General features: G+C 38.1%; 1 protein-coding gene across 1 annotated transcript in view; it reads right to left on the reverse strand.

Moving 5' to 3' along the window:
* Positions 1-15635, reverse strand: part of LOC142078412 (sodium channel protein type 5 subunit alpha-like) — a 36889-nt gene that overhangs the window by 7602 nt on the left and 13652 nt on the right. Inside the window, exons 10-19 of the mRNA XM_075140875.1 lie at positions 15221-15403; positions 13410-13536; positions 11232-11470; positions 10688-10888; positions 9542-9895; positions 7434-7871; positions 5359-5479; positions 2120-2274; positions 1310-1483; positions 954-1061 (exon numbers count right to left, since the gene is read on the reverse strand). Of these exons, the coding sequence (XP_074996976.1) occupies positions 954-1061; positions 1310-1483; positions 2120-2274; positions 5359-5479; positions 7434-7871; positions 9542-9895; positions 10688-10888; positions 11232-11470; positions 13410-13536; positions 15221-15403 (2100 nt within the window). The remainder of the gene's footprint in view (positions 1-953; positions 1062-1309; positions 1484-2119; positions 2275-5358; positions 5480-7433; positions 7872-9541; positions 9896-10687; positions 10889-11231; positions 11471-13409; positions 13537-15220; positions 15404-15635) is intronic.

The raw sequence follows: 15635 nt of genomic DNA on the forward strand, positions 1-15635 counted from the left end.
ATATGATGGTACCTGTTTCAAACTTGATTCTAGCCATGGAAATTTTGTTATATTCTGTTACTTATTTTAATGCAATTTCTCTCTGCCTTCACAGTGACAAGATTGCAATCAGAGAGCTTTCAGTCTCATTTCCAGAAGATGTCCAAAAGCAATCTATATCTCAGCTGCATTGAGACTGCATTCCCATGTAAAGGTGTGACAGTGATGCCATATGTATTTCTATCATCCGTTTTCACACGCCAGAGTATTTCACATTCCATAGACCAGACTTTTGCCCAAATACCACTGTGGTTATCACGCTGTTTCACATTGCAGCGTATGGATGTGTTTGGCATATGGCTGAGGGAATCTTTCTCTGCATTTGCCCATTGGTAGATTTGTAATTAAATGCAATTAATGTCTAGCAGTTTCACATTGTTCCAGGTGATCCTTTGATGGAAAAAGGCAGCAAATATTGTACAGACAAACACTCCTGCTTTTTGAAAGAATAAGTCTATTTGGAAAAATAATTTAAGCAAAGTACCTCTTAATAGTCTAAAGTTTTTGTAAATCAATCCAGTAAAAACTTGCAGAACAAAGGTGATTCTTTCCTCTGAATTAGCCTGCCATCAGACTTCAAAAATGAGAATTGTGGTCACAGTTCTTATTCTCTATTTTATTTTTGGCTATCTCAGTAAGACAGGAACACAAGAATGACTGAGCAGCTATGGAACAAAGTTCTGCCTAGACTAGTTTTAGTTTCAATGGCACTTAGGATCAATCACTTAAGGAAAGTCTATAAGGAGCAGCCAAGTACAGAGGAGTGCAGTAAAGGCGCCTTTTAAAAATTCATTTTATGGGTCCTAAACTGAACTTGGGGTAGACACATGAACTTCATAAAGACACAGTCATGAGTTACGAACCTGTTACATGCTTATTAGTACTGACAGACTTTAATTTGTATTCCCTCTTACCCTCATCCCTTCAAATCGTGACAATGCTCTTAAGGGTCTCAGAGCTCGGAGAGTTCTAAGAGATTTCATGGGGCCAAATGAACTGTCGAAGAGGTCTATTAAAGAGACCTGAATGGGAAGACAAAAGAAAGTATTAGCAACGTCCTGGTATCTGTTTCCTTTATTCCTGTTAAAAGAAAAAAAAACAAAAAAACCAACCAAATCTCCCCATATTTTCAGTGCCCAGAGTAAAATATTCTGAAACCATCATTAAAGGAGGAAAGAGTACCGTCTTAGCTTCGCATCCAGAAAAGAGACAGTGATTCTACTGCATCCTGCGTCAGGACCTGCGTAGAAATGCCAAAGGCAGAACTTACATCTACAATAAGGAAGTCCAGCCAGCACCAGGCGTTGGTGAAATACTTCTTGAAGCCATAAGCCACCCATTTCAGGAGCATCTCCAGAACAAAAATGAAAGTGAACATTTTGTCAAGAAACGACAACATATTTTTAATGCTTTTTCTCTCATTTATATGGATGTCTTCAAACGCCTGAAATCATAATATATAATAAATGGCAAAAGTCAGAGATGAGCTTTATAAAATGGAAGTCTAGCATCATTAAGACCCCTTCGTCATTCAGTACACGTTTTACATGGATCCAACCCCCGTCTTTTTCGCAAATCTATGTCAGCTGATAAACTTGTAATTCTCCCTGTCTTTTTGTCTATGTACTACCCGCCGGTGGACACGCATCACGTACACTGGGATCCTAGAAGGAAAGTATAAACTTCTTGAAATGAATTTCTAAAAATATACATTCAAGAGAACCAGGTTTTTTTGTATTAAGAGCAATTTATTTGTTTTAATGACATAAAAAAAAAATTCCCAACTGTGAAATAACTTCCAGATAAATCCAGAAAAATTCAGTAGAGAGCCAGAACAGAACCAGCTTCTGAGATTTATACATTTTTAGCATTGTTCACTCTCTCTCATAGTTTGTAAGGATAGGAAAATAAATTTGTAGTAATTGCAATAGTGAACAAATTACTGTTATGTGAAGCCTCTTCTTTTTCTCCTGATGAGTTCAAAGATATTTGCTGTGTTTTCTGCTAAAAACAACTTATCTGGGTGCAAATTAAAATTAAAATGCTTCTAAATAAATACATGAAATTGTGCTACACTAACCAGGGCTCCACTGCTCAGAAGGATCATGAATATGATAAAGGATTCAAACCAGGAGTGTTCAACAATCTGGTAGCAGGTTTTTCTCAGATTCCACCATGTTTCTCCTCCAAATTTTATGGCACTACCCACAGAACAACGAAAGTATCGAACACAACCTGAAAGTGAGAGACAGCAATGAATGTATGGAATGAATGTACATGCATGTGAAGGGTTGCTCAAGAAACTTCTCACAGCAGGGGGAAGTCCATGGTCACATTAACTGCATCATTGTTGGGTTTTTTTTTCCCCCATGTTTTTCCATGAGAAAAAAAAAAGGAAACATCTAGTTTTGTTTGCCTTGTAACTTCTATTTATACACATATAAAGCAGGTGGAGCCCCTTTGGACAACTTTCCATTGTTTCAAGGTATTTCTGAGACACTGGACACGCTCTCACTGACCTACTGTCAGGCACACAAAACTTCAGGGCCATGGGAAAAGTCTTGATGTTACAAAAGCCTTTCTCAGTTTCCACACACTGTTTGGAAAGCAGAGACGAGATACCCCAGAACAAAAAGGCTTGGAGACAGAGAAGGTGAACAGTTGTCTTCGATATTGCAGCATTATACCCTGCCTTCCAAGGTCTGTTCGTTTATTTATTTGGTTCTGAATGTATGTAGTGATTTTATATCATATATCTTGCAAGAATATGTCATATTATCAGCTCCATAGAAGGAGACATCTCCTTTCAAGCTCACCAGATTGCTTCTTATAACAGACAATGACACCAGGGCCACCCAACGTTTCCTGACCACTCCATTACAAAATCCTGGATTTGATGACTTACTAATTTTGACAAGAATTAACTCATTTTGGCTAACGTTTTCCTTGCTGTGTGCTCTAGGCTAATTCGTGTTGTTATTATCATGAAAAATATCAGTCAGAAGGCTTCTGTGATTTACGAGCATGAAAAAAAATAATGTATGTATGTGTCACATATATGATATCTTATACACATATTATATAGTATCATATATGTAACTCGTATATAATAGGATGTAATATATGCAAAAAATTCTGATCATCGTTCTTTCAATAATCCCAGTTTCCCCAGTAAGGTGGATCTGGGATTTGAGATAAGGCAGGGAATGGCACTTGCATAAGACAGGGACTTTTTTTTGTGCAGAAATCTGTGTTAGGTACAGAGTTGAGCTGTCTAATGGTTTGGCCACAGCAGGCACACTCCAGCCTGGGACTACAGAGCACAAACAAGACATTTAAAAAAAAAAAAGGAAAAAAAATCTTTATTTCTTTTGTTCTAACAGCTGTACTGGCAAAAAATACCATTGATAAAGTAGTTTTGAAAAAAACCTCTGTAGCTCAGAAATCTGACATCTGTATTATTAATGTAGTATCTGTGGGTTTTTTTCTGGAGAAAGCAAACTGCAATGTAAGTGTGATGGATCTCTCTCAGGATTTATGATTTTATGACGTATAACATAATAGTAAATATATATATTATTACTACACAGAGAATACTTTGCATTCAGGCACAACACCTCTCTAGCTTCGAATAATTTCTACATGCTTCACTGTTATTGATTCAATCCTAAAACTGTGCATTAGAAGTTTCATTGACCCAAAAATGGCACAGCAAAAAAAAAAAAAAAAAAAAGCCAGCTCTGCAGAACAGGGCAATGAGGGGATGGGAGTAATTACAGCCAGATTTGATTTATTTGTGTTCTCATCAGATAAAATATGCAGGAAGCATTGCTTGAACGAGAAGGCAGTGATGAGAGAAAGGCTCTGCCTTTGGGAGCGAGGAAGAAAGCAAGCTTAGGGAGCTGCTGGGCTCCACGTATGTGAGGCTGGAGAAGTCCCTCCTGTTCATTTTGCAATACAGGGAAGTTTGAATGGGCGGAAAACAACTGAATCAAAGAAAACTTGAGGAATGGGTAGAAATGGTGGTGATCAGCCAGGCTGACTGGGTAAGCAAAGAGCAAGAAGGAGCACCAGAAAGAATTTTGCCACAGTTATAATTCGTTTAATATAACACACATGGAAGAAATGACCCTATAAACTGACTTGATGTAGTTTGATCTCTCACAACTGATAGAATCATAGAATCATTAAGATTGGAAAAGACCTCTAAGATCATCAAGTCCAACCGTCAACCCAACACCACCATGCCCACTAAACCACGTCCCTAAGTGCCTCATCTACACGGCTTTTAAATACTTCCAGGGATGGTGACTCCACCACTTCCCTGGGCAGCCTGTTCCAAGGCCTGACCACTCTTTTAGTGAAGAAATTTCTCCTCATGTCCAATCTAAACCTCCCTTGGCGCAACTTGAGGCCATTTCCTCTCGTTCTATCGTTTGTTATTTGGGAGAGGAGACCGACGCCCACCTCGCTACAACCTCCTTTCAGGTAGTTGTAGAGCGCGATGAGGTCTCCCCTCAGCCTCCTCTTCTCCAGGCTAAACAACCCCAGTTCCCTCAGCCGCTCCTCATCAGACTTGTGCTCCAGGCCCTTCACCAGTTGCCCTTCTCTGGGAGTGCAGTGATTACCCGTGGCTGTCAGCAGCGACAGTTATTTGAGAAAAATCTCAAGAGCTATTTCTTTGCATCTTATGAAAACCACATGTTGTTACACATGTTTGGGTAGGGAGAATTCATAAAAGTGCTCAACACATCCTGTAACAACTTGTAAAGCTAGTTGTTGTATGATGATTTGAGAAGGGATTTCCAGATTATCACCCAATAGAAATTCAACTTTATCCTAGCAGCTTCTCTCTGTTTATTTCAGTCCTTTGTTTGTTACAGAGATCGTTCATTAAATGCCGTTTAAGGAATAAACATTTATACTGTTGCAAAGTATTAACAAATCTCATGTGCCAAGTGCCTTGTTCCAGTGGCCATTGTCAGGTGAGATCTGATCACACACGCTTCTCTTATGTTAATCCCCAAAAGTGACTTGGATGCTGTCCAATAGAGTGATATTAATCTCACTTCGCTATAATAATCTCATGTTTTGAGGTTGGGTCTATGCCTTTTCCAAGGTCCCAGTTAGAAGCAATTGGCTTTAAAGGTAAGGGGGTTTATTTTTCTGGTGCCATGATCTCTCTGTTGACAGAGACAATTATTTGGATTATTTATCCAATTTCCAGATAACTAAAATTAACTGAAAATAATCTCATCCTATTGGCTCAGCATCACTGACTCTTCTCACTTCCCAGTAGTGAAACCATGAGAGCCTTACCTTCTGGAAAACATTTTTCTGGAGTCTTGAAGTCTTCAGCAAACTCTGGAATTTGCCTCAAAAGATCTTCAGGATTTGTCAGATCCACTGTGCTGCCTTCAGAAGAGCTGAAGCTGTCAAACTACCGAGCAAAATAAGATCAGGTATTGATTCTTCCTACATTCTGCTCCAAATGAATAAGTTCACCCATGAACAAATAACATTCAAAATTAAAACTTGACTATGTACTAATATTTCAAGTAGTGTTGGTAATGGAACAAATCTTGTGATTTTAAAAGTATGTAAGTTTAGAAGTACCAATTGGTGCTTTCAAATAGGAGCCAAAGCTATATAATTACAATATTTATGTACAGGAACCAGATTTAACTGCCTAATAAGCTGGTAAATTGAAGAGCTTTTAAATTGCTTATCAATATATGTAGTCCTTGAAGCAGGATAAACTACTTGGATTAAAACCATGAAATCATAGGAAAATTCATTCAGACAGGAGAACCAGATAAATATATCTGGTATTGTATCAGGAACTGAAACAGCCATGACAGTATTTACAAAGCAGAAATTGGAATCGTATCATATATTCTCCAGTTACAAAGCTTTTCGTTATCCCATCACACCATATATAATGTATGATGAGTCAGCAGTTTATTACAAATTACTTACTCTATGTTTTTGTTCTTTTATATTTGTGCAGTGTTTTGTTACTTTTTAAATGTATTCTTCAAAATTATTCTAAAAATATAACTGCTATCTTCAATGTCATAGTGAGAAACTCATTTAAAGTATTATATTTCTTGAAACTGAGGTACTTCGGACACAGGCAGACTTGCTGGAATTTCCCGTTTGGAAGCATACCTCTGTTTTAATGCCTTTTTTTTTTTCCCCTCCTCTCCTTTTTTGTGGACTTGAATTTCAATAAATGGAAATTAGCAGAGAGAATTTTATAAAATATTTATTTGAATCAAATTATTTTGTAGTTTTTCCATTTCTAAACACTCTCTTTCCCATACATACGTTTTTCTTAAAAATCAATACCTAGAAACCCAGCAGGGCTTCGATTTCATTCACAGAATTCTGGCTCCGTCATTGACCAGCCAGACCAGCTACCGCGAGCTCAGAGCTGCTTCTGCCACTAAACTCCACACTCCAGCAAATACTTCAACAGAAATGTACCTGTGCTTGACCAGTATTGGAAAGTCAATGCCATAGAAAGAAAATTGTTACCTCTTTTTGTTCTGGTGATGATGGTGCAACCTTCCTATCCTTTCCTAGGCAAAGCACACTGAATTCTTCAGAGGAAAATCCTGATCCTTCACTCGAGCTGCCTGAATTTTTCCCTCTTTCTCCCTTTTGACTCAGGTGATTTTCATCCTGAAAATAATCTGTGGATTAGAGGGGGTTTCTCTTCCCTTTTCGGGGGATAGACAAGTTGGAAGGGAAAGAGAGATAAGATATGCATTTCATTTAAAGCGGGGCTCTCCAGACAAAAGTCATATGATCATTTTGAGTCTTTGATTTTACCTAAGGATAGAGAAAGGGAAATTTTTCCCAAAGGATATGCAGCAAACTGAGAAATTAGTATTTTAGTCAACTAGCCAAAAGGTAAGTGAGAATTTTTGCATAGGGATTAAGATGGAAACTTAAGGTGGGAAATCTTGAGACAGAATGGCAGTCTTCTATGGTTAAAATAGAACTGAAAAACTCAGAGAAAACAATGAAATAGGATAATATATGCTATCATATAAGAAACATGACCTTAATAAGGCTACCCCTACATTGTTCTGATAATTACTATATACTACACATGGCAAGGACAAATACCGAGAATGGACCAGAGCTATAAATTCACATTATGAGTCCATGTTAATGTTCTTTAAGCAGAGCATACTTTTTAAAATCTCTCATGTAAATAATGCCAAAATAGTTCGTACTTTTGGCTTAGTTCGAAATTTGGTAACTTTCTGGAAATGGATCAGCATATGCCACCCTGTTCTGCTAGAGATAGTCTCCTACCATACATGCATCCCTCAATATGTATATGATTCTACCGTTCCAACACAAATAAAGAAATTTATTACCTGTTTGCTGTATTCTATGTCTGTAAATGTACTCAGCTTATCATCATCTTCAAAACCCTCACTTGTATTCTCTGCCTCAGCAATAGGAACACAAACAAATACATTGGGATTGGTAATAAAATCTTCAAGACCTAAGCATTTGTCCCCATTTTTCTCAGCCCATTCATTATTGTAATTGTCTTTACAATTTTTTATTTCTTCATGCTTGAACCCAAGTGGGTTCTGTGCAGTCAATTTGATTTTCTTCCTGTGTGCTTTCTTTATACGCCTGAGCTTTCCACAACAGGTATCCCATGTAACACTCTTCACAAAGTGAAATCCCTTGTGAATCCGAGCAACGGCAATCCGAAGATTGTTCATCTCTCTGTCATCCTCTGCTGTCTGGAGACAGTCGGTACTGAAGGAATTCAGCAGCAGTGCAATGAAAAGGTTGAGAACCTGAAAGTCATTGAAATAATAATAAAATTAAAAGTCAGGAGAGTAGCTTTTAGAAATCTAAATTCTAACTTTGAAGAACACAGATACTATCAAAGTTCAGTCTTACTGAGCAAACCAAGACAAGGTAATAATGAAATGACTATGTCTGATCACGTTATGGTTGATGGACTAAACTTCTCTCTCAGAAAGCTCTATGTTCCCATGACCCTCTTCCCCCAAAAAGTTATTTAAAATAGTAGCTAAAACAGATGTGTGCATGCCAAATGCATTAGTTGGCCAAAACAACTTTTCAAAGGTTATAGTAGTAACAAAGGCTATGGTCATGGCTTGTCAGTTTAATAATGTCTCTTCCTTCTTCAAACTAGAATTAAATCAGGTCTCTGTGGTGCTACGTCCAAAATACTGTGAGAATCAGATTCAGGCCCAGCAATTCCATCAAACCTGCAACACTGTCACAAAAATAAAAATCAAAGAAGCTTGAAGTGAGGTTTCCTCCCTGGCTTTTGGATACATTTAAATAGAAGAATTTATAAACCCCACTTTTTTTTTTTTTTAAGGGAAGGGGAAAATTTAATTTTTTTCCTAATGTTTCAGTTTGGGATGGGATCTATGTATCCTGATTTTTATCGTGTCAGAACTGGGCAGATAGCACCCCTGAGTCATCCAGGGACCACAGTCAGTGGAGAACATTAGCCCTCCAGAGGCCAATTCATTCCATCTGTCTTAGTTACTGACCTTAGGTTGGAATAAATCTCACTCTCGGATACGTCTCTGTTTCCTTTGATAATAAGAAAACCTAAACAAGGAGCGTAGGCTAAGCACTTAATTGTTTGACACTTAACATTATGTGATATGAATATCACTCACAGCATTTCATCACTGAAACCAATCATTGTGGTGTAGAACCCCGGGATCTGGGATTCAGCCACAGAACAGATATTTTCCATAAAGGACTTCCTAAACTTAATTCTTTTCAGCAGTTTCTTAAATTAAGGGAAGATTGGTATATGAATGATATTAAGAATGACATAAGAAACAAAGCTACTAAAAAAAGATATTTATGATTTGGGCAGATATGATTGAACAGGACCAGGAAGGCAGCCTGCCCCTTACACCCCAGCACGGGCATGCGAGTCCGTGTAGGGTATGCCATAGCAGGATTTAGCTTTTGGGTATAAACATACTTGGACATGATTAAAGAAAATCCTGAATTCCGTGATGAGAGTGTAGATTCTGCCATTTGCTGATAAAGAATTCAATACTTACATGAGATCTTAAAAAAAAAAAAAAAAAAAAAAATTCATTTACAGAGGGACTTAAGCACTCAGCTCCATTAATTCAAGCAGGTAAGCCATAAGCCTTACTGATTATTTACATCCAAATCCCAAGATGTGAAGAAACATAGTTGCCTGTATTATATTTACTGCAAAGATATTCCTTGTCACATTGCCACAGGAAAAGGTCAAGTGATGCTCTATGCAAAGCACACAAAATGTGAAAATATGGACAGCAGCTCAAAGGTGAAAGGCAAAAGAGGCTTTTGCAGGCTATAACACATATGGGTAACTCTTCCACCTGTGTTTAGGGAAAGTATCTTTTGTTGACAAAATGGCAATTAAGTAGATTCTACCATTCACAGGATAAAGAGGAGAAAATATTGGAAAACTCACCACTAAATTTCCTATTACCATGACCAGCAGAAAGACAAGAAGGCACAGCGGTCGTTCAGCGACCACCATGCAATCCCACATGGTCTCTATCCATTCTCCACATAGAATTCGAAAAATGATGAGAAAGGAGTGGAAAAAGTCCATCATGTGCCAGCGTGGCTTGCAATTTTTATGTATTTTACAGCTGTTCTCCCCATAGCTTCTCCCAAAAAGTTGCACCCCTACTATAGCAAAAATGAAAACGATGATTGCCAGGACGAGGGTCAGATTACTCAGTGCTCCCAGGGAGTTACCAATGATTTTAATTAGTGTGTTTAAAGTTGGCCAGGATTTTGCCAGTTTGAAGACCCTCAGCTGTGTAGAAACATAAAACATAGTGTTAGACATCGGTAGAGATAACCCATCTTTACATAATTCAAATCCTGCAAAAATTATTTTACAGATGTTCTGAACTATTCCAGCTATGTAATATTTGTGGCACTGTGACACTAATATTTTTTAAAAAGTATTTGCAGATTTTTTTTTTTTTTTTTTTTTTTTTAACTGGGAAACACTGCAAACGTAAAATAAGTGCCTCCTAAAGGACCAGGCTAACACGAGTCCCTGGTAAGCGTTTGGCCCACACAGGCAGGTATCCATACAATGCACTTAATGTAGACTATGGTGCTTAACTTACATGTAACACAAAGGAGAAAAGTTGGAAGACTGGTGCTATATCACCATAAAAGGAGTCTATCTTTTGGTAAAGCAATTTAAATTGGTCCACAGTATATGATACGACTAACTTAACACCATTTCACGTCTATTTTTAAGTATTGTTTTTTCTGTATTTGTATTCACACTTTTTTCCTAAGTTTCCTGTGCTAGTTTTTAATTTTTGACACCAGTTTTATAACATATCTTCTCTGGAATATTTCTTCCTCTGAATATTTCTTAGTGTATTCAAAAGAAATATATATGTCATTAAACTCTGACTCTAACATCACAAGGAGTTTAAGACTGTGTTTCTTATTCCTAGTCTGAGAGGAGGAAAAAAAAAATATTAAAAATAATCATTTCCTGCATCCTAAGTGCAGACAACAGAATTATTCTTTATTATATTCATAACATAATGTTTTATACAACTGAGTAAGCATGAGGCATTACCAGTCTGAAGGATCGTAAAACTGACAGGGTTCCTCCTTTTCGCTTTTCTTTCTTGCCTTTATGTTTGGGTAAACTCAGTTCGATTAAACTCAATGTGACAATTATACTGTCAAAAATATTCCAGCGCTGCTGAAAATAATAATAGGGATCTAGAGCAATGATTTTTAAGATCATTTCTGCAGTAAAGATTCCTGTAAAAACCTGTGACAAAGAAACAGTAGCATCAGCCTAAAAATAGTCATGAATTTATTGTATCTTTAGATCATCTTCCCACAAATAACATTCATGGACAGGTCAACAAAACCCATTTTTATGAACTTCTAATTCACTTTCAATTAAAATGGAAGGATTGTTTTCTGCCTTTTCAGGAGTGTGTTACAAATGTATCAATAAAATCTGGCAATTGTCTATATTAGAAATTTAGAGTTTATAAATGCAGAGTTTGCTCATCTTCAATTTTTACAGTTACTCTTTATGTCTCATGTGAAAACACCCATCAATCAATCCCTGGTATAAAATGTCACATATCTGAGAATTTGCTTACCAAGTTGCCGACATTAAGCATTGATTTAAAGTTTTCTGACATATTATTGTGCTCCAGTGCCATGAACAAAGTGTTCATCACAATGCAAACAGTGATGGTGAGATCAATAAAAGGATCCTTTATGAAAGCAGCCACTTTCTTCTTGATTCTCAACCAAAACGGACAACAGTCCCAAATTAGATACTTTAAAGCAAAGTCATTCAGGCACGGTGGGCATCTCCGCTGGGATTCTTCAAGTTCTAAATGCAAAAGAAAACCCCACTATAATTAAATAGTTATCACTGAGCAAGATGGTGAAGTAACAACTTCAAGTATTCAAAAGACCAAAGAAAAAGGAAACCTCACATCTCACACACAGCCCCAAAGCTTCCCTGCACTTTCTACCATTCATGTAGTCCCTACATCAGCTAAAAAACATGAAGATAAAGTTCAGAGAAAAGAGGATTCAAATTTCATTCATGTGAACTTCAAAAGCCCTTGGGTCAGGTTTTATTTGTCTCAGACTCAGACTTGTACTACAATCATCTGACTAAACACCGATGTTTACAAGGCAGAGGCCCCACCGCATCCTCTCGCACTCTTGTAGGAGCAGCTAAGGCACTTTTCACCTTATCCTTACGTAGATGTCTAGGACACTGGCTCTATCACACCCAACATCTTTTTGTCTCCTTTGGCTCTCAAAGCAACAGGCAGCCACAGGAATTCTGATTGTAGGTGAGGCAAATCCAAACTACGGTGCCTGAAATTTGGCCTTAGGCCACTTCTACTGGAAATGTCACGCCTACCATTTCCCAGCTGACGCAAGTTGCCCCACCTCTCCATTTTCTATAAGTAAAACATGGGATAGAAGCTGTTCTGGCTTTGCCATTTACATCCTTTTGGTCAAATATAAATCTCACAGCCTTTCTTTCTTCACCATCAATATTAACGGGTCCTCCAAAATACTTTTGACGCCGCTGAAGTCCTGTGCAAATTCACTGACAAACTGGAGCTTATGTGAAGCTAAATACAAGCACAATAGGAATTATTAGTAATCTGGTTTTCAGGGACCTGGAAATTTTTCAGAGATCAGATGAGCTGGACTCATATCCTTTTCTTAGTTGGACCTGTCCTTATTTCTTCCCACTGTTTAGTTTTCAGTTCTTCTCCTCCAGGCTTGAGTCTCAGATTCCACCCTACGCTGTTTATTCCAGCGTGATCACCTTGACTCAACCCCACTCCAGGTCTAGCTCTTGTCCTCTGTTCTTCTAGATCAAATGGCTGCTTCTTTATGTATACAGCGTGGATCCAGCAGAACTGGTGTTCACGTTCCAGCAAAGACCCTTTCTGCTCCCCTTTCTGATGCCTGTTCTCAGGTTAATCCACAGCCACTTATTGCTACAAGCCCTGCTCCATCCCAGTTCACAGCTGAAAGTGTGCAACAAACCCCAGATCTTTGGTGAATTACACCGCAAAGCAAGGCTCCACCAGATGTGCTGCAACTGTGATTCTCCCAAGAAAAATAAAAAAAAAAAAATTAAAAAAAGGGACCTCCCTACTACAACAGTACCTGCTAAATCTCATACTTGTAGTCCAAGAACTGGTGACAGAGCTCCTCAACAGGGACAAAACAAAACAAGACTTCCTCATCCTGAACAACTTAGGTTGAAATTTTTCACTAAGATCTGCAACAAAACTATCAGTCATCGAAATAACTGTCAGTGATACACCCCCCCCCCCCAATTCACATGGAAAGGTAAGTTAAAGGAATAAAATAGTGAAGTTAAGTATTTAAAACCCAGGAATTGCCACAACTGATTTTGCTTGCATAATCTTATTGTTGGATTCTGCATGCCTATGTCTCTGCCAGTGACATATCCCAAGTCGCAGGGTCAGGAGGAGAAAACAGTATCCCAGCCCCGCACCTCAGATGCTAGAGAAACTCCTTCCACCCACTCATTCCAATCCCCTTCACTGTCTGTCCTACGAAACGAGATCTTGCAATAGGCAAAGGATGTGTTCCAGTACATAAAGACTGTGTGATAATGCATTTTTTAAAAAAAAGAGCCAAATTAACGATGAAATTGCTAACTACACACTTACAAATCTCTGTTAACCTTTAAGAAATGTATTGACATTTTGGTCTTTCATGCTAGCATTACCTTAGGATTGAAATAAGCATAATGAGGAACCACTTACCCTCCAAGACACTGGTAATTACGCTGACTGCACTTGCTGCCCTTTGTCTCTGAAGTGCCTCGTTAAAGTACTCCACTGACAGATGAGGAGGCAAATGCATCATGCTGCTCTCATCATTTACAGCTGGCTGCTTAAAGAAGTAAACATGATTAGGGAGATACCACAGGAATAAAATGAAGTAGGATGCGATGACGGGTAACTATGAAAGTTAATGGGAACAATGACAGGCAGCCAAATAAATATACCTTTCTACAAGATGCGATAGATGTTGAGAACGAAGGTCCTACTCTTCAGTAATAATGCTGCAGTAAAGGGATCCTGCAAGCATGTAATAGCCACAGGGCAAGCACAAACCTTGGAAATAAGTGTATGAGGGGAAATAGGCCTAGGAAATATTCCAGATACTAATGGAAAAGGAGAGAGATGAGGGATAAACTGGTAGAAAAGCGTCTCTACCTGCTTGGGGAACTTACAGACTTCTGCATGATGCTAAAGGTGCTACGAAGGAGAAAGAAATTATAGGTACTGCTCAAAATTACCTCCCTGGACAGGTCATGGGATAAAAAGACTCTCTGGTGGCTTATAATTCCAGCACTAGGAACCTTCAAAAGTATGTTAGTGCAAGTTGTGCATAGCAGAAAAACAGGGTTTATAACAGGAATGCTGAAGCAATGAACTCCAGTTTTCAGGAATTCATCAGAGTATTAAAAACCACTTTCTACAACAACTAACTCCCCACATCAGTATGCTTCATTTCACACCAGTTTGCCATTTCACTGAAACTTTTAAGATAAGAAAAACCTGCCACTTATGGAGAAACCATAATATGAAGGATATACTCAAAATAATCTCTTTTACTTACCAGATCACCCTTTCCTGGGTCTTCCATCACTGGTGGAAGCATTACTCCTTCAGAAGACACTGGATCTAGACTGTGTACCCTGCTGCTTCCTCCTCCCATCACCAAAACCACCCCGTTGCAGTCGTCCGCGTTAGCCCACTTGCTGCTCTGCACGCAGTTGGGGGTAGCGGGGCGAGAGCTGTGGCTCATTTGACTTTGCACGCTGGAGCGTCTTCCCGTCTGCGTGACCGACAGTGACCGACACCGGATTTCGTGTTCCCCGGCGCTGCGGGTCTCCTCATCACCAAAATCCGCACTGGAATCAACTTCTAAAGCAGGTATTTGGAAATTGAACACGTTCCCATGGCTAAGTCTGTGTTTCAGCTGATTTGCGTTGGGACCGTACACCAGACCAAGGAAAGACTAAAAGCCCAGGAAAAGGAATAAAGAGAGAATGGCATAATATCATAGAGAAGATTTTGGGAAGCCATAAACGTTTAGAGTTTCATAAAATTTCCTATCAACCATACCAAGTCCAAAACTCTTATTTAATTTAGATTTTTCAGGAAGGATTTTGCTCAGATTTTAAAAGGCAGATAACAAAATCCTACCAGCTGTAACAGCTATTTTTGTGATAAGCTTTATATTTATATTTTAAGTAAGATTTTTTTAACAAAGAATGATGGCACAAAAGTTAAATTCTCACAGTAATTAACTTTTTTCTATTCCTCAATGTTACAGAAAATGTATTGTAATTGTTATTATAACTTTCCTTCCACGCTTTGTTTATAATATTTCCTTCTCAAATGAAATTTTACATATAATTCTTCCTTACCCCAAAAGGTTATTAAAATGAAGACTTAAGAGTGATCAGTGTTTGTAATAGGATTTGTTTTGTGCTTTCAAGCAATTTATTTTATTATTAAAATTGGAAAAGCTATAAGGATCTCAGATTCAGACAATAGATTACCAACTTTCGCTGATTATCTGTGGACTGTGACTTGGGGAATTGTTGTTCTTCTTCATTATCTTCTATCCCCAAGGACTTATTTCTCTTTTTCCTATTGCTTCTTTCTTTCATTTCTTTGGTAGACAGAGAAGAGGCTTCAAAGGAGCTAATTGACAGGATATCAATTCCTTTAATAGCCAATGACTGAAATTAAAATAAAAACATGGATGATATTTTTGCTGGGTACTTTGAATATAAGCAGAAGGAAAACACTAGTTTATTTCCTCTTAACAATTTGCGTTTCACAAAACTCATTAAAAGTCTTCCAATGTGTTATAACACTAAAAGAAAGAGAAGAGAATTTCCCCAACATATGGAGCACTGAACAATTTGCTATTTGCAGTATGTTACATGATCTCATGTATTGGGCCTGCCA

This window comes from Calonectris borealis, chromosome 2, assembly GCF_964195595.1.
Source record: "Calonectris borealis chromosome 2, bCalBor7.hap1.2, whole genome shotgun sequence".
NCBI lineage: Eukaryota > Metazoa > Chordata > Aves > Procellariiformes > Procellariidae > Calonectris > Calonectris borealis.